The 24,812-nt window shown below is 50.8% G+C and overlaps 1 protein-coding gene and 3 long non-coding RNA genes across 6 annotated transcripts; 3 read left to right on the forward strand and 1 right to left on the reverse strand.

The window, feature by feature from the left end:
• The first annotated feature begins 771 nt into the window (after positions 1-771).
• On the forward strand, positions 772-9,568 carry LOC116364148 (uncharacterized). 2 transcript variants are annotated; one of them, XR_004207925.1, is made up of 3 exons: positions 772-999; positions 5,872-5,998; positions 9,459-9,568. It is a non-coding gene; the product is annotated as an uncharacterized LOC116364148 (long non-coding RNA). The 2 variants fall into 2 exon arrangements; XR_004207924.1 differs by having other exon boundaries at positions 772-978.
• Positions 9,569-12,659: 3,091 nt separating this feature from the next.
• Positions 12,660-17,395, forward strand: LOC116364146 (epsin-2-like). Its single transcript, XM_031817382.1, has 3 exons — positions 12,660-12,675; positions 12,826-13,005; positions 16,942-17,395. Exons 1-3 carry the CDS (start codon positions 12,660-12,662, stop codon positions 17,244-17,246), a joined length of 501 nt encoding a protein of 166 aa, XP_031673242.1. The 3' UTR covers positions 17,247-17,395.
• A 1,886-nt stretch (positions 17,396-19,281) lies between these two features.
• Positions 19,282-19,812, reverse strand: LOC116364150 (uncharacterized). The gene is made up of 3 exons (XR_004207928.1): positions 19,724-19,812; positions 19,558-19,654; positions 19,282-19,518 (listed from the first exon to the last, which is right to left on the reverse strand). It is a non-coding gene; the product is annotated as an uncharacterized LOC116364150 (long non-coding RNA).
• LOC116364149 (uncharacterized) lies at positions 19,641-22,625 on the forward strand. Of its 2 annotated transcripts, XR_004207927.1 has the most exons (3): positions 19,641-21,590; positions 21,627-22,386; positions 22,422-22,625. It is a non-coding gene; the product is annotated as an uncharacterized LOC116364149 (long non-coding RNA). The 2 variants fall into 2 exon arrangements; XR_004207926.1 differs by having other exon boundaries at positions 21,627-22,625.
• The last annotated feature ends 2,187 nt before the right edge of the window (positions 22,626-24,812 follow it).

Genomic DNA, 24,812 nt, shown 5'->3' on the forward strand with positions numbered 1-24,812 from the left:
TCTCTCTCTCTCTGTGTCCCTGTCTCTCTCTCTCTCTCTCTCTCTCTCTCTCTCTGTGTCCCTGTCTCTCTCTCTCTCTGTGTCCCTGTCTCTCTCTCTCTCTGTGTCCCTGTCTCCCTGTTTATCTCTCTCTCCTCTCTCTCTCTCTCTGTGTCCCTGTCTCTCTCTCTCTCTCTCTCTCTCTCTCTCTCTCTGTTGTCCCTGTCTCTCTCTCTCTCTCTGTGTCCCTGTCTCTCTTCTCTCTCTCTGTGTGTTCTGTCTCTCTCTCTCTGTGTCCTGTCTCTCTCTCTCTCTCTCTCTCTCTCTCTCTCTCTTCTCTCTCTCTCTCTTGTGTCCCTGTCTCTCTCTCTCTCTGTGTGTCCCTGTCTCTCTCTCTCTCTCTGTGTCCCTGTCTCTCTCTCTCTCTGTGTCCCTGTCTCTCTCTCTGTGTCCCTGTCTCTCTCTCTCTCTCTGTGTCCCTGTCTCTCTCTCTCTCTCTGTGTCCCTGTCTCTCTCTGTGTCCCTGTCTCTCTCTGTGTCCCTGTCTCTCTCTCTCTCTCTCTCTGTGTCCCTGTCTCTCTCTGTGTCCCTGTCTCTCTCTCTCTCTGTGTCCCTGTCTCTCTCTCTGTCTGTGTCCCTGTCTCTCTCTCTGTGTGTCCCTGTCTCTCTCTGTGTCCCTGTCTCTCTCTCTCTGTGTCCCTGTGTCCCTGTCTCTCTCTCTCTGTGTCCCTGTGTCCCTGTCTCTCTCTCTGTGTCCCTGTCTCTCTCTCTCTCTGTGTCCCTGGTTTTCTCTCTCTCTCTGTGTCTTTCTCGCTCTCTGTGTGTCCCTGTCTCGCTCACTCTCTCGCTCGCTCCCTGTGTGTCCCTGTCTCTCTCTGTGTAGGAGGACAGGATGCGTCGGGGAGATGACCTGAGACTCCAGATGGCACTCGAGGAGAGTCGTAAAGGAAAAGCCCTCGGTGACACTGGCTCTGGAAACTAGCCAAGAAGAAGAGAGAGGTACAGACAGAGAAGAGAGAGGTACAGACAGAGAAGAGAGAGGGGTACAGACAGAGAAGAGAGAGAGGTACAGACAGAGAAGAGAGAGAGAGGTACAGACAGAGAAGATGAGAGAGGTACAGAAAGAGAAGAGAGAGAGGTAACAGACAGAGAAGGAGAGAGAGGTACAGCCAGAGAAGAGAGAGAGGTTACAGGACAGAGAAGAGGAGAGAGGTACAGACAGAGAAGAGAGAGAGAGGGTACAGACAAGAAGAGAGAGAGAGGTTACAGACAGGAGAGAGGAGAGAGAGGTACAGACAGAGAAGCGAGAGAGAGGTACAGACAGAGAGAGAGAGAGAGGTACAGACAGAGAAGAGGAGGAGAGGTCCGACAGAGAAGAGAGAGAGAGTACCGACAGGAGAAGAGAGAGAGAGAGTACAGACAGAGAGAGAGAGAGAGGTACCGACAAGAGATAGAGAGAGAGAGGTACCAGACAGAGAGAGAGAGAGATGTACAGACAGAGAAGAGAGAGAGAGGTACAGACAGAGAAGAGAGAGAGAGGTACAGGACAGAGAAGAGAGAGAGAGGTACAGACAGAGAAGAGAGAGAGAGAGGTACAGACAGAGAAGGAGAGAGAGGTACAGACAGAGAAGAGAGAGAGGTACAGACAGAGAAGAGAGAGAGAGGTAGAGAGAGAGAGGTACAGACAGAGAAGAGAGAGAGAGAGGTACAGACGAGAGAAGAGAGAGAGAGGTACAGAGAAGAGAGAGAGGTACAGAGAAGAGAGAGGGGTACAGACAGAGAAGAGAGGGGTACAGACAGAGAAGAGAGAGGTACAGACAGAGAAGAGAGAGGTACAGACAGAGAACTATCTCAGTGTTTCCCATGTTATGGCTGTAGGTCGGTAGTCTGTTTTTCTCATAGCTGATTGACCCTCATGAGACTGCTGCTGTGTGGACTGATTGACCCCTCATGAGACTGCTGCTGGGCTGACTGATTGACCCCTCATGAGACTGCTGCTATGTGGACTGATTGACCCCTCATGAGACTGCTGCTGTGTGGACTGATTGACCCTCATGAGACTGCTGACTGATTTACCCTCATGAGACTCCTGCCGGGCTGACTGATTGACCCCTCATGAGACTCCTGCCGGGCTGACTGATTGACCCCTCATGAGACTGCTGCTGGTCTGGCTGATTGACCCTCATGAGACTGCTGACTGATTGACCCACATGAGACTCCTGCTGGGCTGACTGATTGACCCCTCATGAGACTCCTGCCGGGCTGACTGATTGACCCTCATGAGACTGCTGGCTGATTGACCCTCATGAGACTCCTGCTGGGCTGACTGATTGACTCTCATGAGACTTCTGCTGTGTGGACTGATTGACCCCTCATGAGACTGCTGCTGGGCTGACTGATTGACCCCTCATGAGACTGCTGCTATGTGGACTGATTGACCCTCATGAGACTGCTGACTGATTTACCCTCATGAGACTCCTGCCGGGCTGACTGATTGACCCCCTCATGAGACTCCTGCCGGGCTGACTGATTGACCCCTCATGAGACTGCTGCTGGTCTGGCTGATTGACCCTCATGAGACTGCTGACTGATTGACCCACATGAGACTCCTGCTGGGCTGACTGATTGACCCCTCATGAGACTCCTGCCGGGCTGACTGATTGACCCTCATGAGACTGCTGGCTGATTGACCCTCATGAGACTCCTGCTGGGCTGACTGATTGACCCTCATGAGACTGCTGCTGGGCTGACTGATTGACCCCTCATGATACTCCTGCTGGGCTGACTGATTGACCCACATGAGACTCCTGCTGGGCTGACTGATTGACCCCTCATGAGACTCCTGCCGGGCTGACTGATTGACCCTCATGAGACTGCTGGCTGATTGACCCTCATGAGACTCCTGCTGGGCTGACTGATTGACTCTCATGAGACTGCTGCTGTGTGGACTGATTGACCCCTCATGAGACTGCTGCTGGGCTGACTGATTGACCCCTCATGAGACTGCTGCTATGTGGACTGATTGACCCTCATGAGACTGCTGACTGATTTACCCTCATGAGACTCCTGCCGGGCCGACTGATTGACCCTCATGAGACTCCTGCCGGGCTGACTGATTGACCCCTCATGAGACTGCTGCTGGTCTGGCTGATTGACCCTCATGAGACTGCTGACTGATTGACCCACATGAGACTCCTGCTGGGCTGACTGATTGACCCCTCATGAGACTCCTGCCGGGCTGACTGATTGACCCTCATGAGACTGCTGGCTGATTGACCCTCATGAGACTCCTGCTGGGCTGACTGATTGACCCTCATGAGACTGCTGCTGGGCTGACTGATTGACCCCTCATGATACTCCTGCTGGGCTGACTGATTGACCCCTCATGAGACTCCTGCTGGGCTGACTGATTGACCCTCATGAGACTGCTGCTGGGCTGACTGATTGACCCCTCATGATACTCCTGCTGGGCTGACTGATTGACTCTCATGAGACTCCTGCTGGGCTGACTGATTGACCCTCATGAGACTGCTGCTGGGCTGACTGATTGACCCTCATGAGACTGCTGCTGGGCTGACTGATTGACCCCTCATGAGACTCCTGCTGGGCTGACTGATTGACCCTCATGAGACTCCTGCTGGGCTGACTGATTGACCCTCATGACACTCCTGCTGGGCTGACTGATTGATCCTCATGAGACTGCTGCTGGGCTGGCTGATTGACCCTCATGAGACTGCTGCTGGGCTGACTGATTGACCCTCATGAGACTGCTGCTGGGCTGACTGATTGACCCTCATGAGACTGCTGCCGGGCTGACTGATTGACCCCTCATGAGACTCCTGCTGGGCTGACTGATTGACCCTCATGAGACTCCTGCTGGGCTGACTGATTGACCCTCATGAGACTCCTGCTGTGTGGACTGATTGACCCTCATGAGACTCCTGCTGTGTGGACTGATTGACCCTCATGAGACTCCTGCCGGGCTGACTGATTGACCCCTCATGAGACTCCTGCTGGGCTGACTGATTGACCCTCATGAGACTCCTGCCGGGCTGACTGATTGACCCCTCATGAGACTCCTGCCGGGCTGACTGATTGACCCCTCATGAGACTGCTGCTGGGCTGACTGATTGACCCCTCATGAGACTCCTGCTGGGCTGACTGATTGACCCTCATGAGACTCCTGCTGGGCTGACTGATGACCCCTCATGAGACTCCTGCCGGGCTGACTGATTGACCCCTCATGAGACTCCTGCTGGGCTGACTGATTGACCCCTCATGAGACTGCTGCTGGTCTGACTGTTTGTTTTTCGTTAGGACGGTTGTTTTTGTCTCTGTGTCAGGGTTTCTGATACCCGACCTCAGGCTGATTTTTAAAATGCATTCAAAAGATGATAAATCAAATGGGTGCCGTTGTTTGGAGTAGGAACACAAATCACCTTTATTTAACCAGGTAGGCTAGTTGAGAACACACAGCTGATTGAAATACCAGTCGATTGTAGAGAGAGAGACAGCTTTACATCCCATCACACAGCTGATTGAAATACCAGTCGATGTAGAGAGAGACAGCTTTTACATCCCATCACACAGCTGATTGAAATACCAGTCGATGTAGAGAGAGAGACAGCTTTACATCCCATCACACAGCTGATTGAAATACCAGTCGATGTAGAGAGAGAGAGCTTTACATCCCATCACACAGCTGATTGAAATACCAGTCGATGTAGAGAGAGACAGCTTTACATCCCATCACACAGCTGATTGAAATACCAGTCAATGTAGAGAATGTAGAGCATCCCATGCTAGTTGATGATAATCCTAGTCATATTAGCAATCCATGCTAGTCATATTAGCAGCCCATGCTAGTCATCTTAGCATCCCATGCTAGTCATTTTAGCAGCCCATGCTAGTCATCTTAGCAGCCCATGCCAGTCATATTAGCAGTCCATGCTAGTCATATTAGCAGTCCATGCTAGTCATATTAGCAGTCCATGCTAGTCATATTAGCAGCCCATGCTAGTCATCTTAGCAGCCCATGCTAGTCATTTTAGCATCCCATGCTAGTCATCTTAGCAGCCCATGCTAGTCATCTTAGCAGCCCATGCTAGTCATTTTAGCAGCCCATGCCAGTCATCTTAGCAGCCCATGCCAGTCATCTTAGCAGCCCATGCTAGTCATATTAGCAGCCCATGCTAGTCATATTAGCAGCCCATGCTAGTCATTTTAGCATCCCATGCTAGTCATATTAGCAGCCCATGCTAGTCATATTAGTATCCCATGCTAGTTGACGATAATCCGAGTCATATTAGCATCCCATGCTAGTTGCCGATAATCCGAGTCATATTAGCATCCCATGCAAGTTGATGATAATCCGAGTCATATTAGCATCCCATCCCATCTCTCTCTCTCTCTCTCTTCCCAGCAGGCCCAGTCCTCTCTGTTAGGATCTAATGGGTGGTCATCTCTCTCTCTCTCCTCCCAGCAGGCCCAGTCCTCTCTGTTAGGATCTAATGGGTGGTCATCTCTCTCTCTCTCTCTCTCTCCTCCCAGCAGGCCCAGTCCTCTCTGTTAGGATCTAATGGGTGGTCATCTCTCTCTCTCTCCTCCCAGCAGGCCCAGTCCTCTCTGTTAGGATCTAATGGGTGGTCATCTCTCTCTCTCTCTCTCCTCCCAGCAGGCCCAGTCCTCTCTGTTAGGATCTAATGGGTGGTCATCTCTCTCTCCTCCTAGCAGGCCCAGTCCTCTCTGTTAGGATCTAATGGGTGGTCATCTCTCTCCTCCCAGCAGGCCCAGTCCTCTCTGTTAGGATCTAATGGGTGGTCATCTCTCTCCTCCCAGCAGGCCCAGTCCTCTCTGTTAGGATCTAATGGGTGGTCATCTCTCTCCTCCCAGCAGGCCCAGTCCTCTCTGTTGGATCTGATGGATGTTCCTGGGGGGGATTCGGCCGACCCCTGGGGGGCGAGAGGAGGAGGAGGAGGAGGAGGAGCTGCTGCCGCACCAGACCCCTGGCAGGCCTACGGTACACACACACACACACACACCATGTCTGAATCCCCTTGTGCTCTAAATAGCAGGTATGTTGGTAATGTGAAAATATTATGTTTTATGGTATGTGATATGTAGATAATGGAGTGCTTTTAAATGCCAGGATGTAAAACTCATTTTGAGGGTTTTCATCTAGTAGAATTCACTGCATCACTAATTAGTAAGATAATCGTCTTTTTGATATCAACATGTGTTTGCCAACAGCTGATAATCCAGATTAGGGGACACGCTGTTCCCAAATGAACCACTGGGAGTCCCTGGAACAATACAACAGTATGATAATCCAGATTAGGGGACACGCTGTTCCCAAATGAACCACTGGGAGTCCCTGGAACAATACAACAGTATGATAATCCAGATTAGGGGACACGCTGTCCCAAATGAACCACTGGGAGTCCCTGGAACAATACAACAGCTGATAATCCAGATTAGGGGACACGCTGTTCCCAAATGAACCACTGGGAGTCCCTGGAACAATACAACAGTATGATAATCCAGATTAGGGGACATGCTGTTCCCAAATGAACCACTGGGAGTCCCTGGAACAATACAACAGTATGATAATCCAGATTAGGGGACACGCTGTTCCCAAATGAACCACTGGGAGTCCCTGGAACAATACAACAGTATGATAATCCAGATTAGGGGACACGCTGTTCCCAAATGAACCACTGGGAGTCCCTGGAACAATACAACAGTATGATAATCCAGATTAGGGGACACGCTGTTCCAAATGAACCACTGGGAGTCCCTGGAACAATACAACAGTATGATAATCCAGATTAGGGGACACGCTGTCCCAAATGAACCACTGGGAGTCCCTGGAACAATACAACAGTATGATAATCCAGATTAGGGGACACGCTGTCCCAAATGAACCACTGGGAGTCCCTGGAACAATACAACAGTATGATAATCCAGATTAGGGGACACGCTGTCCCAAATGAACCACTGGGAGTCCCTGGAACAATATAACAGTATGATAATCCAGATTAGGGGACACGCTGTCCCAAATGAACCACTGGGAGTCCCTGACTCAATACAACAGCTGATAATCCAGATTAGGGGACACGCTGTCCCAAATGAACCACTGGGAGTCCCTGGAACAATATAACAGTATGATAATCCAGATTAGGGGACACGCTGTCCCAAATGAACCACTGGGAGTCCCTGACTCAATACAACAGTATGATAATCCAGATTAGGGGACACGCTGTCCCAAATGAACCACTGGGAGTCCCTGGAACAATACAACAGTATGATAATCCAGATTAGGGGACACGCTGTCCCAAATGAACCACTGGGAGTCCCTGGAACAATACAACAGTATGATAATCCAGATTAGGGGACACGCTGTTCCCAAATGAACCACTGGGAGTCCCTGGAACAATACAACAGTATGATAATCCAGATTAGGGGACACGCTGTCCCAAATGAACCACTGGGAGTCCCTGGAACAATATAACAGTATGATAATCCAGATTAGGGGACACGCTGTCCCAAATGAACCACTGGGAGTCCCTGGAACAATACAACAGTATGATAATCCAGATTAGGGGACACGCTGTCCCAAATGAACCACTGGGAGTCCCTGGAACAATACAACAGTATGATAATCCAGATTAGGGGACACGCTGTCCCAAATGAACCACTGGGAGTCCCTGGAACAATACAACAGTATGATAATCCAGATTAGGGGACACGCTGTTCCCAAATGAACCACTGGGAGTCCCTGGAACAATACAACAGTATGATAATCCAGATTAGGGGACACGCTGTTCCCAAAGAACCACTGGGAGTCCCTGACTCAATACAACAGTATGATAATCCGGGGACAGGGACCAGTGGGGGACAGGGACCAGTGGGGGACAGGGACCAGTGGGGGACAGGGACCAGTGGGGGACAGGGACCAGTGGGGGACAGGGACCAGTGGGGGACAGGGACCAGTGGGGGACAGGGACCAGTGGGTGGAAAGGGACAGGGACCAGTGGGTGGAAGGGGACAGGGACCAGTGGGGGAAGGGGACCAGTGGGGGACAGGGACCAGTGGGTGGAAGGGGACAGGGACCAGTGGGGGAAGGGGACAGGGACCAGTGGGTTTGTCAGTGGGGGAAGGGGACAGGGACCAGTGGGTTTGTCAGTGGGGGACAGGGACCAGTGGGTTTGTCAGTGTGGAAGGGGACAGGGACCAGTGGGTTTGTCAGTGTTGAAGGGGACAGGGACCAGTGGGTTTGTCAGTGGGGGACAGGGACCAGTGGGTTTGTCAGTGTGGAAGGGGACAGGGACCAGTGGGTTTGTCAGTGGGGGACAGGGACCAGTGGGTTTGTCAGTGTGGAAGGGGACAGGGACCAGTGGGTTTGTCAGTGGGGGACAGGGACCAGTGGGTTTGTCAGTGTGGAAGGGGACAGGGACCAGTGGGTTTGTCAGTGGGGAAAGGGGACAGGGACCAGTGGGTTTGTCAGTGGGGGAAGGGGACAGGGACCAGTGGGTTTGTCAGTGTGGAAGGGGACAGGGACCAGTGGGTTTGTCAGTGTGGAAGGGGACAGGGACCAGTGTGGAAGGACAGGGACTGTCTTTGTCTCCTCTACACCTGCAGTTTTCAGAACAGTGGCTCTTTGTTCAGCAGGAATGCTGCTATACTGGTCCTGACATATCTACTGAGAGGGGGGAGAGAGAGAGGCGGGGGGAGAGAGAGGCGGGGGGGGAGAGAGAGAGGCGGGGGGAGAGAGAGGCGGGGGGAGAGAGAGGCGGGGGGAGAGAGAGGCGGGGGGAGAGAGAGGCGGGGGGAGAGAGAGGCGGGGGGAGAGAGAGAGAGGCGGGGGGTGGAGAGAGGCGGGGGGTGGAGAGATGCGGGGGGAGAGGGAGAGAGGCGGGGGGAGAGAGAGAGGCGGGGGGTGAGAGAGAGGCGGGGGGAAAGAGAGGCGGGGGGGTGGAGAGAGGCGGGGGGTGGAGAGAGGCGGGGGGAGAGAGAGAGAGAGGCGGGGGGAGAGAGAGAGAGGCGGGGGGTAGAGAGAGGCGGGGGGTAGAGAGAGGCGGGGGGTAGAGAGAGGCGGGGGGTGGAGAGAGGCGGGGGAGAGAGAGAGAGGCGGGGGGGTGGAGAGAGGGGTGGAGAGAGGCGGGGGGGAGAGAGAGAGGGGGGGTAGAGAGAGAGAGGCGGGGGGAGAGAGAGAGGGGGGGTAGAGAGAGAGAGGCGGGGGGTAGAGAGAGGCGGGGGGGGTGGAGAGAGGCAGGGGGGAGAGATGGGTGGGGAGAGGCGGGGGGTGGAGAGATGGGGGGGACTGACGGAGAGGGGGAGGCCGGAGAGAGGGGGGAGAGAGATGTTAGTCGTCCAGAACAGTAGTGATCTGAAAACGAGGGAACAGCATTGTGACAGACAGCAGGAATGACTTGTCATCTGTCTACTGGGGGGGACTCATGTTGTGTCTGTGTGTCCAGGTGCAGCCCCAAAGCCAGTGGCTCCAGTAGACCCCTGGGGGCCCCCGTCCTCCTCTGTTTCCCCCATGAAGAGCAGTGATCCCTGGGGAACCAACCCTGCTCCTGACCCTGGGGTTCTGGAGGAACCTCCTACGCAGGTACACCTCAACACCAGGGTTTAGTTAGCCGGTAGTAGCTGGTACACCTCAACACCAGGGTTTAGTTAGCCAGCAGTAGCTGGCTCCTACACCTCAACACCAGGGTTTAGTTAGCCGGTAGTAGCTGGTACACCTCAACACCAGGGTGTAGTTAGCCGGTAGTAGCTGGCTCCTACACCTCAACACCAGGGTTTAGTTAGCCGGTAGTAGCTGGCTCCTACACCTCAACACCAGGGTTTAGTTAGCCGGTAGTAGCTGGCTCCTACACCTCAACACCAGGGTTTAGTTAGCCGGTAGTAGCTGGCTCCTACACCTCAACACCAGGGTTTAGTTAGCCGGTAGTAGCTGGCTCCTACACCTCAACACCAGGGTTTAGTTAGCCGGTAGTAGCTGGCTCCTACACCTCAACACCAGGGTTTAGTTAGTCGGTAGTAGCTGGCTCCTACACCTCAACACCAGGGTTTAGTTAGCCGGTAGTAGCTGGTACACCTTAGTTAGCCAGTAGTAGCTGGTACACCTTAGTTAGCCGGTAGTAGCTGGTACACCTCAACACCAGGGTTTAGTTAGCCGGTAGTAGCTGGTACACCTCAACACCAGGGTTTAGTTAGCCGGTAGTAGCTCCTATACCTCAACACCAGGGTTTAGTTAGCCGGTAGTAGCTGGCTCCTACACCTCAACACCAGGGTTTAGTTAGCCGGTAGTAGCTGGCTCCTACACCTCAACACCAGGGTTTAGTTAGCCGGTAGTAGCTGGCTCCTACACCTCAACACCAGGGTTTAGTTAGCCGGTAGTAGCTGGCTCCTACACCTCAACACCAGGGTTTAGTTAGCCGGTAGTAGCTGGCTCCTACACCTCAACACCAGGGTTTAGTTAGCCGGTAGTAGCTGGCTCCTACACCTCAACACCAGGGTTTAGTTAGCCGGTAGTAGCTGGCTCCTACACCTCAACACCAGGGTTTAGTTAGCCGGTAGTAGCTGGCTCCTACACCTCAACACCAGGGTTTAGTTAGCCGGTAGTAGCTGGCTCCTACACCTCAACACCAGGGTTTAGTTAGCCGGTAGTAGCTCCTACACCTCAACACCATGGTTTAGTTAGCCGGTAGTAGCTGGTACACCTCAACACCAGGGTTTAGTTAGCCGGTAGTAGCTAGCTGGTACACCTCAACACCAGGGTTTAGTTAGCCGGTAGTAGCTGGCTCCTACACCTCAACACCAGGGTTTAGTTAGCCGGTAGTAGCTGGCTCCTACACCTCAACACCAGGGTTTAGTTAGCCGGTAGTAGCTGGCTCCTACACCTCAACACCAGGGTTTAGTTAGCCGGTAGTAGCTGGCTCCTACACCTCAACACCAGGGTTTAGTTAGCCGGTAGTAGCTGGCTCCTACACCTCAACACCAGGGTTTAGTTAGCCGGTAGTAGCTGGCTCCTACACCTCAACACCAGGGTTTAGTTAGCCGGTAGTAGCTGGCTCCTACACCTCAACACCAGGGTTTAGTTAGCCGGTAGTAGCTGGCTCGTACACCTCAACACCAGGGTTTAGTTAGCCGGTAGTAGCTGGCTCCTACACCTCAACACCAGGGTTTAGTTAGCCGGTAGTAGCTGGCTCCTACACCTCAACACCAGGGTTTAGTTAGCCGGTAGTAGCTGGTACACCTCAACACCAGGGTTTAGTTAGCCGGTAGTAGCTGGTACACCTTAGTTAGCCAGTAGTAGCTGGTACACCTTAGTTAGCCGGTAGTAGCTGGTACTCCTCAACACCAGGGTTTAGTTAGCCGGTAGTAGCTGGCTCCTACACCTCAACACCAGGGTTTAGTTAGCCGGTAGTAGCTGGCTCCTACTCCTCAACGCCAGGGTTTAGTTAGCCGGTAGTAGCTGGTACACCTCAACACCAGGGTTTAGTTAGCCGGTAGTAGCTGGCTCCTACACCTCAACACCAGGGTTTAGTTAGCCGGTAGTAGCTGGCTCCTACACCTCAACACCAGGGTTTAGTTAGCCGGTAGTAGCTGGCTCCTACACCTCAACACCAGGGTTTAGTTAGCCGGTAGTAGCTGGCTCCTACACCTCAACACCAGGGTTTAGTTAGCCGGTAGTAGCTGGCTCCTACACCTCAACACCAGGGTTTAGTTAGCCGGTAGTAGCTGGTACACCTCAACACCAGGGTTTAGTTAGCCGGTAGTAGCTGGCTCTTACACCTCAACACCAGGGTTTAGTTAGCCGGTAGTAGCTGGTACACCTAAACACCAGGGTTTAGTTAGCCGGTAGTAGCTGGTACACCTCAACACCAGGGTTTAGTTAGCCGGTAGTAGCTGGTACACCTCAACACCAGGGTTTAGTTAGCCGGTAGTAGCTGGCTCCTACACCTCAACACCAGGGTTTAGTTAGCCGGTAGTAGCTGGTACACCTTAGTTAGCCAGTAGTAGCTGGTACACCTTAGTTAGCCGGTAGTAGCTGGTACACCTCAACACCAGGGTTTAGTTAGCCGGTAGTAGCTCCTACACCTCAACACCAGGGTTTAGTTAGCCGGTAGTAGCTGGCTCCTACACCTCAACACCAGGGTTTAGTTAGCCGGTAGTAGCTGGCTCCTACACCTCAACACCAGGGTTTAGTTAGCCGGTAGTAGCTGGCTCCTACACCTCAACACCAGGGTTTAGTTAGCCGGTAGTAGCTGGCTCCTACACCTCAACACCAGGGTTTAGTTAGCCGGTAGTAGCTGGCTTTTGGCCCAAAAGAATCATAATGGAAAAAGCCTATTCCTATTTTCAAATTTAAATAAAATTCACAGCGGTTTGAAACCTGGATATTTTAGTTCATGTTTTGATGTGATGTTTACCCTTTTTAAAGTCGACAAAACCCAACCTGAGATGTTTCGGGAATTACTTCATCAAGACTTCCTCGTTGAAACCAGCATTTCTGTCCTCTTCTTCTGGTTTTCAAATCAACTTTCTTTTGTTGTCCGGAAGCCAAAGGTACAATCCTAGTCGTATTGACGACCCGTTGTGTGAGGGCGGGTCCCGGTCTGTATTGAGGGCGGGCCCCGGTCCCGGTTGTTATTGAGGGCGGGCTCAAAATGTCTGAGTCAATAAGTATTCAACCCACAGTTGAAACTGGAGCAGCAACATGACCAGGTGGACTGGGGACAACAAGGACTCATCAGCCAGGGTTAACCTTTCTCTCTCTCTGTCTCTCTCTCTCTCTCTCTCTCTCTCTCTCTCTCTCTCTCTGTAATCCTCTAGGTGATGGTCGGGGTCTCTCCTCCCTAACTAGTGGTACCGGGGACCTGTTTGACCCTCTGCCCAACAGGAAGACCCCAGAGTCCTTCCTGGGTCCTAATGCAGCATTGGTGAACCTGGACTCACTGGTCACCAAGCCTCCTCAGCCTGCTCCTATTGTCAACCCCTTCCTCGCTGCCGCAGGTACCGACACCCCCAGTACCGACACCCCCAGTACCGACACCCCCAGTACCGACACCCCCAGTACCGACACCCCCAGTACCGACACACCCAGTACCGACACACCCAGTACCGGACAGATTAAACTTCTGTGGTACACACACAGTACGGAGACAGATGTTGAAAATCTCCTCTCTCGTATTTGAATACAATCTCTCTTGTTCTCTCAATTCAAGGGGTCTTTACTGTCATGGGAGACATATGTTAAATTTGCCAAAAATAGATAATTAACTAAATAAAAACAAATGAACAGTAAACATGACACTCCCAGGAGAATAAATACATTTAAAATGTAATTCTGTGTAGATATACAAGTAGTTAATTAGGGATCCCTTCCCACTCAGAGGTGACTGATTAGACCACATCCAGTCAAATAGCAGCCAAATTCAGAAAACAGAAATACTCAGAATTAAACTAACATTAACACGTTAGCCTGTCCTAGACTAACTAACATTATGTTAGCCTGTCCTAGACTAACTAACATTATGGCAGCCTGTCCTAGACTAACTAACATTAACACGTTAGCCTGTCCTAGACTAACTAACATTATGTTAGCCTGTCCTAGACTAACTAACATTAACACGTTAGCCTGTCCTAGACTAACTAACATTAACACGTTAGCCTGTCCTAGACTAACTAACATTATGTTAGCCTGTCCTAGACTAACTAACATTAACACGTTAGCCTGTCCTAGACTAACTAACATTAACACGTTAGCCTGTCCTAGACTAACTAACATTAACACGTTAGCCTGTCCTAGACTAACTAACATTATGTTAGCCTGTCCTAGACTAACTCACATTATGTTAGCCTGTCCTAGACTAACTCACATTATGTTAGCCTGTCCTAGACTAACTCACATTATGTTAGCCTGTCCTAGACTAACTCACATTATGTTAGCCTGTCCTAGACTAACTAACATTAACACGTTAGCCTGTCCTAGACTAACTAACATTATGGCAGCCTGTCCTAGACTAACTAACATTAACACGTTAGCCTGTCCTAGACTAACTAACATTAACACGTTAGCCTGTCCTAGACTAACTAACATTAACACGTTAGCCTGTCCTAGACTAACTAACATTAACACGTTAGCCTGTCCTAGACTAACTAACATTATGTTAGCCTGTCCTAGACTAACTAACATTATGTTAGCCTGTCCTAGACTAACTAACATTAACACGTTAGCCTGTCCTAGACTAACTAACATTAACACGTTAGCCTGTCCTAGACTAACTAACATTAACACGTTAGCCTGTCCTAGACTAACTAACATTATGGCAGCCTGTCCTAGACTAACTAACATTAACACGTTAGCCTGTCCTAGACTAACTAACATTATGTAGCCTGTCCTAGACTAACTAACATTAACACGTTAGCCTGTCCTAGACTAACTAACATTAACACGTTAGCCTGTCCTAGACTAACTAACATTAACACGTTAGCCTGTCCTAGACTAACTAACATTATGTTAGCCTGTCCTAGACTAACTAACATTAACACGTTAGCCTGTCCTAGACTAACTAACATTATGTTAGTCTGTCCTAGACTAACTAACATTATGTTAGCCTGTCCTAGACTAACTAACATTATGTTAGCCTGTCCTAGACTAACTAACATTAACACGTTAGCCTGTCCTAGACTAACTAACATTATGTTAGCCTGTCCTAGACTAACTAACATTAACACGTTAGCCTGTCCTAGACTAACTAACATTAACACGTTAGCCTGTCCTAGACTAACTAACATTATGTTAGCCTGTCCTAGACTAACTAACATTAACACGTTAGCCTGTCCTAGACTAACTAACATTATGTTAGCCTGTCCTAGACTAACTAACATTAACACGTTAGCCTGTCCTAGACTAACTAACATTATGTTAGTCTGTCCTAGACTAACTAACATTATGTTAGCCTGTCCTAGACTAACTCACATTATGTTAGCCTGTCCTAGACTAACTAACATTAACACGTTAGCCTGTCCTAGACTAACTAACATTATGTTAGCCTGTCCTAGACTAACTAACATTATGTTAGCCTGTCCTAGACTAACTCACATTAACACGTTAGCCTGTCCTAGACTAACTAACATTATGTTAACCTGTCCTAGACTAACTCACGTTAACATGTCAGCCACAGTGTCAGATTTCAAAAAGGCTTTACGGTGAAAGCAGACCATGAGATTTATCTGAGGACAGCGACCCGCATTCAAACACAGACAATCATATTTCATCCTGTTTGTGCGACACAAAAGTCAGAAATAACAATATAATAAATGCCTTACCTTTGAAGATCTTCTTCTGTTGGCACTCCAAAATGTCCCAGAAACATCGCAAATGGTCTTTTTTGTTCGATAAAGTCATTTTTTTATGCCCCAAAATGTCCATTTATTTGGCGCGTTTGATTCAGAAATACACCGGTCCCAACATGCCTACAAATTATCTAGTAAGTTACCTGTAAACTTGGTCCAAACATTTCAAACAACTTTCCGAATCCAACCTTAGGTATTTTAAAACGTAAATAATAGATCACATTTAAGACTGCGTTCAGTCCCGGACGAAAACAAAGTGAAGCACGTTCCAGGTCGCGCAGAAAACACCAGAAGACTTGAGACCCTCTGAGTGACACATGGAAAGAACAGGACTACTTCTTCTTCGTTTCTCACAAGAAAAACATCAACCAATTTATAAGGCTGCTGCCATCTAGTGGAAGCCATAGGAACTGCAAGCAAATTCCTATTAAAATGCCCATAGAAAACGAATGGAAAACACATTGAGCTCAAAACAACAGTTTCCCTGGATGGATTGTGATTGGGCCCAATCAGTTCTGTTCTCTAGGTCTTCTCATTATTCAAACAGTTTTAAACTTTTCTCTCTCTCACTCTCTTCACTCTCTCTTCTCTCTCTCTCTCTCTCTCTCTCTCTCTCTCTCCTCTCTCCTCTCTCCTCTCTCCTCTCTCCTCTCTCCTCTCTTCTCTCTTCTCTCTCTCTCTCTCTCTCTCTCTCTCTCTCTCTCTCTCTCTCTCTTCTCTCTCTCTCTCTCTCTCTCTCTCTCTCTCTCTCTCTCTCTTCTCTCTCTTCTCTCTCTTCTCTCTCTTCTCTCTCTTCTCTCTTTCTTCTCTCTCTTCTCTCTCTTCTCTCTTTCTTCTCTCTCTTCTCTCTCTCTCTTCTCTCTCTCTCTCTCTCTCTTCTCTCTCTCTCTTCTCTCTTTCTATTCCTCTCTCTTCTTTCTCTCTCTCCGTATTCCTCTCCCTTTCTTTCTCCTTTCTTTCAATTCAATTCAAGGGGCTTTATTGGCATGGGAAACATGTGTTAACATTGCCAAAGCAAGTGAGGTAGATAATATATCAAGTGAATATATAAAGTGAAAAACAATACAAATTAACAGTAAACATTACACATACAGAAGTTTCAAAACAATAAAGACATTACAAATGTCATATTATATATATATACAGTGTTCTAACAATGTACAAATGGTTGAAGGACACAAGATAAAATAAATAAGCATAAATATGGGTTGTATTTACAATGGTGTTTGTTCTTCACTGGTTGCCCTTTTCTCGTGGCAACAGGTCACAAATCTTGCTGCTGTGATGTCACACTGTGGTATTTCACCCAGTAGATATGGGAGTTTCTGTGTAATCTGAGGGAAATATGCCTCTCTAATATGGTCATACATTGGACAGGAGGTTAGGAAGTGCAGCTCAGTTTCCACCTCATTTTGTGGGCAGTGAGCACATAGCCTGTCTTCTCTTGAGAGCCATGTCTGCCTACGGCGGCCTTTCTCAATAGCAAGGCTATGCTCACTGAGTCTGTACATAGTCTCAATCTCTCTCTCTGGTGTTTGGTAATGCTGACGTCTTCTCTGTGTCCTGTTTGTCTCTCCTGTGTCTCCTTAGGAGCCGCCCCTGTAGCCGCCCCCCAGGCCAACCCCTTCCAGATGGGCCAGCCTAACCCCCCTACCCTAAACCAGATGAGGGTCAGCCCTATGCCAGGCCTGAGTCTGGGAGGGGGAGCAGGGTTCAGCAGCTTGTCCTCCATGGTAGACCCTCTGCCCCCCCTGACGGGCCACATGGTGCCCGGGGTTGGAGGGATGGGTGGTTTCCCGGCCTCTATGCCTCTGACCCAGCCCCTCTTCGGCTCAGCTCTGCCCCCCACAGCTGGCACACAGCCCCCTGGGACCACTAACCCCTTCTTGTTGTGAGGAACGCCTCAACTACACCCCCCCCCCCCCCCCCAACCACCCCCTTCAAGACAACACCCCTGGACTCCTCTCCTGTCTTTCCACCCCCCCCCTCTCCTCTTCCTCTCTCTTCCTCTCTCCTCTTCCTCTCTCCTCTTCCTCTCTCCTCTCCTCTTCCTCTCTCTCTCCTCTCCCCTCTCCCCTCTTCCTCTCCTCTTCCTCTCTCCTCTCCTCTTCCTCTCTCCTCTCCTCTTCCTCTCTCCTCTTCCTCTTCCTCTCCTCTCTCCTCTTCCTCTCTCCCCTCTGCTCTTCATCTCTCTCTCCCTCTTCCTCTCTCTCTCCTCTCCCCTCTTCCTCTCTCTCCTCTCCTCTCCCTCTTATATCAGATACTGTGTCCTGTAGACAGTATTCCTGGCTGTTCTGACTGTTTTTAATGCTAGTCTGATCATAGAGTGAATCTAACTAAACTTGTACAACCCCAGTGAGGTGTGTGTGTGTGTGAGAACGTGTACTAAGCAGGGATTTTGCACATGCTTAATTAGCTGTGACTGTTGCTTCACCGTTAGTCCTTAGCTGGAGACGACTCCACTGCCTGGTACACTGTGTTACTACCCCCCCCACCCCGTTACCGGCCACAACTTGTGAGGTCACTGCTTAGCGACCCTGACCTATGACCCTGACACACAGCCACATATGAATTTTCACCCCCCCTGAGGTCAATGTGTGCATTTTCACCCCCCCCCCCCCCCCACCTGAGGTCAACGTGTGCATTTTCACCCCCTTCCCTCCTGAGGTCAACATGTGAATTTTCACCCCCCCCTCCTGAGGTCAACATGTGAATTTCACCCCCCCCCCCTCCTGAGGTCAACATGTGAATTTTCACCCCCCCCCCCCTCCTGAGGTCAACATGTGAATTTTCACCCCCCCCCGAGGTCAACATGTGAATTTTCACCCCCCCCCCCCCGAGGTCAACATGTGCATTTTCACCCCCCCCCCCCCCCCCCGGGGTCAACGTGTGAATTTTCACCCCCCCCCCCCGAGGTCAACGTGTGAATTTCACCCCCCCCCCCGAGGTCAACGTGTGAATTTTCACCCCCCCCCCCCGAGGTCAACGTGTGAATTTTCACCCCCCCCCCCCCCCCGAGGTCAACGTGTTAATTTTCACCCCCCTACAAATGTATAAATGGACTTTAACCCCTGAGGTCAATGTATATATGAACTTTAACCAGTGAGGTCAACGTATATATGAACTTTAACCCCTGAGGTCAACGTATATGAACTGGTGACTGGGTGGAGGAACATTCTCAGAAGAGGAAGAGACGGTGTTTATTTGGGAGTGAAAGACTCAAGGGACTTGTTTCTGTAGACTAAAGATGTCTGTTATTATACAACTGTCTGGAGTCCTTTAGGGGCCCCCCCGCCCCGGCTGGAGTCCTTTAGGGCCCCCCCGCCCCGGCTGGAGTCCTTTAGGGCCCCCCCGCCCCGGCTGGAGTCCTTTAGGGCCCCCTCCCCCTAGAGTCCTTTAGGGCCCCCCCCCTCCCCCCCGGCTGGAGTCCTTTAGGGCCCCCCCCCTCCCCCCCGGCTGGAGTCCTTTAGGGCCCCCCCCTCCCCCCCGGCTGGAGTCCTTTAGGGCCCCCCCCCTAGACTCCTTTAGGGCCCCCCCTAGACTCCTTTAGGGCCCCCCCTAGACTCCTTTAGGGCCCCCCCCCTAGAGTCCTTTAGGCCCCCCCCGGCTGGAGTCCTTTAGGGCCCCCCTTGAGTCATTTAGCACCCCCCCTAGTCCTTTAGGGCCCCCCCCACGGCTGGAGTCCTTTAGGGTCCCCCCCCACGGCTGGAGTCCTTTAGGCCCCCCCCCCCCGGCTGGAGTCCTTTAGGGCCCCCCCCCCCACCTGGCTGGAGTCCTTTAGGGCCCCCCACCCCGGCTGGAGTCCTTTAGGGCCCCCCACCCCGGCTGGAGTCCTTTAGGGCCCCCCACCCCGGCTGGAGTCCTTTAGTTAACCTCTGACTCCAGGACTGTTGTTAACAGGGCCCTAACCTCCTCCATTTAGAGAGACAGGAGTTAACATCTGACTCCAGGACTGTGGTTAACGGGGCCCTAACCTCCACCATTTAGAGACAGGAGTTAACATCTGACTCCAGGACTGTGGTTAACGGGGCCCTAACCTCCTCCACCATTTAGAGACAGGAGTTAACATCTGACTCCAGGACTGTGGTTAACGGGGCCCTAACCTCCTCCACCATTTAGAGACAGGAGTTAACATCTGACTCCAGGACTGTGGTCTTTACTACTACACTGTCTGTCTGTAACCACCTATCTCCTAGTGGAACTGACCTGTCTGTCTGTAACCACCTATCTCCTAGTGGAACTGACCTGTCTGTCTGGAACCACCTATCTCCTAGTGGAACTGACCTGTCCTAGACTACACAACCTGTCTGTAACTGACCTGTCCTAGACTACACTGTCTGTCTGTCACCACCTATCTCCTAGTGGAACTGACCTGTCTGTCTGTAACCACCTATCTCCTAGTGGAACTGACCTGTCCTAGACTACACAACCTGTCTGTCTGTAACCACCTATCTCCTAGTGGAACTGACCTGTCCTAGACTACACAACCTGTCTGTCTGTAACTGACCTGTCCTAGACTACACAACCTGTCTGTAAGTAACCACCTATCTCCTAGTGGAACTGACCTGTCCTAGACTACACAACCTGTCTGTAACTGACCTGTCCTAGACTACACAACCTGTCTGTAACCACCTATCTCCTAGTGGAACTGACCTGTCCTAGACTACACAATCTGTCTGTAACTGACCTGTCCTAGACTACACAACCTGTCTGTCTGTAACCACATATCTCCTAGTGGAACTGACCTGTCCTAGACTACACAACCTGTCTGTAACCATCTATCTTCTAGTGTAACTGACCTGTCCTAGACTACACAACCGGTCTGTCTGTAACTGACCTGTCCTAGACTACACAACCTGTCTGTCTGTAACTGACCTGTCCTAGACTACACAACCTGTCTGTCTGTAACCACCTATGTCCTAGTGGAACTGACCTGTCCTAGACTACACTGTCTGTCTGTCACCACCCACCTCCTAGTGGAACTGACCTGTCCTAGACTACACAACCTGTCTGTAACCATCTATCTTCTAGTGTAACTGACCTGTCCTAGACTACACAACCGGTCTGTCTGTAACTGACCTGTCCTAGACTACATAACCCGTCTGTCTGTAACTGACCTGTCCTAGACTACACAACCTGTCTGTCTGTAACCACCTATCTCCTAGTGGAACTGACCTGTCCTAGACTACACAACCTGTCTGTCACCATCTATCTCCTAGTGTAACTGACCTGTCCTAGACTACACAACCTGTCTGTCTGTAACCACCTATCTCCTAGTGGAACTGACCTGTCCTAGACTACACAACCTGTCTGTCACCATCTATCTCCTAGTGTAACTGACCTGTCCTAGACTACACAACCGGTCTGTCTGTAACTGACCTGTCCTAGACTACATAACCCGTCTGTCTGTAACTGACCTGTCCTAGACTACACAACCTGTCTGTCTGTAACCACCTATCTCCTAGTGGAACTGACCTGTCCTAGACTACACAACCTGTCTGTCACCATCTATCTCCTAGTGTAACTGACCTGTCCTAGACTACACAACCTGTCTGTCTGTAACCACCTATCTCCTAGTGGAACTGACCTGTCCTAGACTACACAACCTGTCTGTCACCATCTATCTCCTAGTGTAACTGACCTGTCCTAGACTACACAACCTGTCTGTCTGTAACTGACCTGTCCTAGACTACACAACCTGTCTGTCTGTAACTACCTAGTACCCTCCCCTGGACTGGTATTACAGCTGAGACAGACAGGGGGCCCTTTCTACCTAGTACCCTCCCCTGGACTGGTATTACAGCTGAGACAGACAGGGGGCCCTTTCTACCTAGTACCCTCCCCTGGACTGGTATTACAGCTGAGACAGACAGGGGGCCCTTTCTACCTAGTACCCTCCCCTGGACTGGTATTACAGCTGAGACAGACAGGGGGCCCTTTCTACCTAGTACCCTCCCCTGGACTGGTATTACAGCTGAGACAGACAGGGGGCCCTTTCTACCTAGTACCCTCCCCTGGACTGGTATTACAGCTGAGACAGACAGGGGGCCCTTTCTACTCAGGCACAGGGAGGGGCAGCTCAGAACCTTTGTGGTCCTGAGTGATTCTCTGCAACAACAACTAAAATGGATTTAAAAAAGTCCTTCTGTGTTTAGTGGCTGAAAATGTGGTTTTGTCAGGTCTTCCTCTTCTGATGCTATGATGCCTAGTTCTGTCTGTGTGTAGTCTGGTGCTGTGAGGTTACTAGGCTTCACAGACAAGTCTGGTGCTGTGAGGTTACTAGGCTTCACAGACAACAGTCTGGTGCTGTGAGGTTACTAGGCTTCACAGACAACAGTCTGGTGCTGTGAGGTTACTAGGCTTCACAGACAACAGTCTGGTGCTGTGAGGTTACTAGGCTTCACAGACAACAGTCTGGTGCGGTGAGGTTACTAGGCTTCACAGACAACAGTCTGGTGCTGTGTGGTTACTAGGCTTCACAGACAACAGTCTGGTGCTGTGTGGTTACTAGGCTTCACAGACAACAGTCTGGTGCTGTGAGGTTACTAGGCTTCACAGACAACAGTCTGGTGCTGTGTGGTTACTAGGCTTCACAGACAACAGTCTGGTGCTGTGTGGTTACTAGGCTTCACAGACAACAGTCTGGTGCTGTGAGGTTACTAGGCTTCACAGACAACAGTCTGGTGCTGTGAGGTTACTAGGCTTCACAGACAACAGTCTGGTGCTGTGTGGTTACTAGGCTTCACAGACAACAGTCTGGTGCTGTGTGGTTACTAGGCTTCACAGACAACAGTCTGGTGCTGTGAGGTTACTAGGCTTCACAGACAACAGTCTGGTGCTGTGTGGTTACTAGGCTTCACAGACAACAGTCTGGTGCTGTGAGGTTACTAGGCTTCACAGACAACAGTCTGGTGCTGTGAGGTTACTAGGCTTCACAGACAACAGTCTGGTGCTGTGTGGTTACTAGGCTTCACAGACAACAGTCTGGTGCTGTGAGCTTACTAGGCTTCACAGACAACAGTCTGGTGCTGTGAGGTTACGCTTCACAGACAACAGTCTGGTGCTGTGAGGTTACTAGGCTTCACAGACAACATTATGACACTCCTTCCTGTCTGAAAGCGACCCCATGTTCAGAATTATATTTGTATTATTCTCACTCTAGTCTTTATTTACACATTTAATATTTCTTGGGGGCTGCTTGTGTCTGGATGGTGTGCTAACCTGTTTGACATTATAATAATGTAATATAATTTATATCGTTTGTATTATTCTAACATAATATTGTGGGTCTTTTTATTCTGTTGTTTCTTCCTGGGGGGTTTTATAGGATCGGGGGGGGTGTATATTAACACCAGTCTAAACCAGCTTCACCTGGAGCTGCTATGGGACAATAAAATGGATCACTTTCAGCGCTGACGTCTCCGTGTGTGGCCTGTTTCTCTCTCTCGTGTGTGTGTGTGGCCTGTTTCTCTCTCTCTCTCCCGTGTGTGTGTGTGTGTGTGTGTGGCCTGTTTCTCTCTCTCGTGTGTGTGTGTGTGGCCTGTTTCTCTCTCTCGTGTGTGTGTGTGTGGCCTGTTTCTCTCTCTCTCTCCCGTGTGTGTGTGTGTGTGGCCTGTGTGTCTCGTGTGTGTGTGTGTGTGGCCTGTTTCTCTCTCTCGTGTGTGTGTATGTGTGGCCTGTTTCTCTCTCTCGTGTGTGTGTATGTGTGGCCTGTTTCTCTCTCTCGTGTGTGTGTATGTGTGGCCTGTTTCTCTCGTGTGTGTGTGTGGCCTGTTTCTCTCTCCCTCCCGTGTGTGTGGCCTGTGTCTCTCGTGTGTGTGTGTGTGGCCTGTGTCTCTCGTGTGTGTGTGTGGCCTGTTTCTCTCTCGTGTGTGTGTGTGTGGCCTGTTTCTCGTGTGTGTGTGTGTGGCCTGTTTCTCTCTCTCTCTCTCCCGTGTGTGTGTGGCCTGTTTCTCTCTCTCGTGTGTGTGTGTGGCCTGTGTCTCTCGTGTGTGTGTGTGGCCTGTTTCTCTCTCTCTCGTGTGTGTGTGTGGCCTGTTTCTCTCTCTCTCGTGTGTGTGTGTGGCCTGTTTCTCTCGTGTGTGTGTGTGTGGCCTGTGTCTCTCGTGTGTGTGTGTGTGGCCTGTTTCTCTCTCTCTCTCGTGTGTGTGTGTGTGGCCTGTTTCTCTCGTGTGTGTGTGTGTGGCCTGTTTCTCTCTCTCTCTCTCCCGTGTGTGTGTGGACTGTTTCTCGTGTGTGTGTGTGTGTGTGTGGCCTGTCTCTCTCTCTCGTGTGTGTGTGTGGCCTGTTTCTCTCTCTCTCGTGTGTGTGTGTGTGTGGCCTGTTTCTCTCTCTCTCTCGTGTGTGTGGCCTGTTTCTCTCTCTCTCTCGTGTGTGTGTGTGTGGCCTGTTTCTCTCTCTCTCTCTCCGTGTGTGTGTGGCCTGTTTCTCTCTCTCTCTCTCCCGTGTGTGTGTGGCCTGTGTCTCTCTCTCTCGTGTGTGTGTGTGGCCTGTTTCTCTCTCTCTCTCTCCCGTGTGTGTGTGGCCTGTTTCTCTCTCGTGTGTGTGTGTGTGTGGCCTGTGTCTCGTGTGTGTGTGGCCTGTTTCTCTCTCGTGTGTGTGTGTGTGGCCTGTTTCTCTCGTGTGTGTGGGGCCTGTTTCTCTCTCTCTCGTGTGTGTGTGTGTGTGTGTGTGTGTGTGGCCTGTTTCTCTCTCTCTCGCGTGTGTGTGGCCTGTTTCTCTCTCTCTCTCCCGTGTGTGTGGCCTGTTTCTCTCTCTCTCTCGTGTGTGTGTATGTGTGGCCTGTTTCTCTCTCTCGTGTGTGTGTGTGTGGCCTGTTTCTCTCTCTCGTGTGTGTGTGTGTGTGGCCTGTTTCTCGTGTGTGTGGCCTGTTTCTCTCGTGTGTGGCCTGTTTCTCTCGTGTGTGTGTGTGTGTGTGGCCTGTTTCTCTCTCCCTCCCGTGTGTGTGGCCTGTGTCTCTCGTGTGTGTGTGTGTGTGTGTGGCCTGTTTCTCTCTCTCTCGTGTGTGTGTGTGGCCTGTTTCTCTCTCTCTCTTTTGTGTGTGTGTGGCCTGTTTCTCTCTCTCTCTCTCCCGTGTGTGTGGCCTGTTTCTCTCTCTCGTGTGTGTGTGGCCTGTTTTTCTCATGTGTGTGTGGCCTGTTTCTCTCTCTCGTGTGTGTGTGTGTGGGGCGCCTGTTTCTCTCTCTCGTGTGTGTGTGTGTGTGTGGCCTGTTTCTCTCTCGTGTGTGTGTGTGGCCTGTTTCTCTCTCGTGTGTGTGTGTGGCCTGTTTCTCTCTCGTGTGTGTGTGTGTGGCCTGTTTCTCTCTCGTGTGTGTGTGTGTGGCCTGTTTCTCTCATGTGTGTTTGTGTGGCCTGTTTCTCTCTCTCGTGTGTGTGTGTGTGGCCTGTTTCTCTCTCGTGTGTGTGTGTGTGGCCTGTTTCTCTCTCTCTCTCTCTCTCTCTCTCTCTCTCGTGTGTGTGTG

Source organism: Oncorhynchus kisutch, unplaced genomic scaffold (genome assembly GCF_002021735.2).
Source record: "Oncorhynchus kisutch isolate 150728-3 unplaced genomic scaffold, Okis_V2 scaffold1008, whole genome shotgun sequence".
In the NCBI taxonomy this organism is placed as follows: Eukaryota; Metazoa; Chordata; class Actinopteri; order Salmoniformes; family Salmonidae; genus Oncorhynchus; species Oncorhynchus kisutch.

What these genes read in the sequence shown, in the direction of transcription:
- LOC116364146 (XM_031817382.1), top strand. An exon ending in CCCCTTCCTCGCTGCCGCAG is followed by an intron (nt 13,006 to 16,941) that starts GTACCGACACCC and finishes GTGTCTCCTTAG; the next exon opens with GAGCCGCCCCTGTAGCCGCC.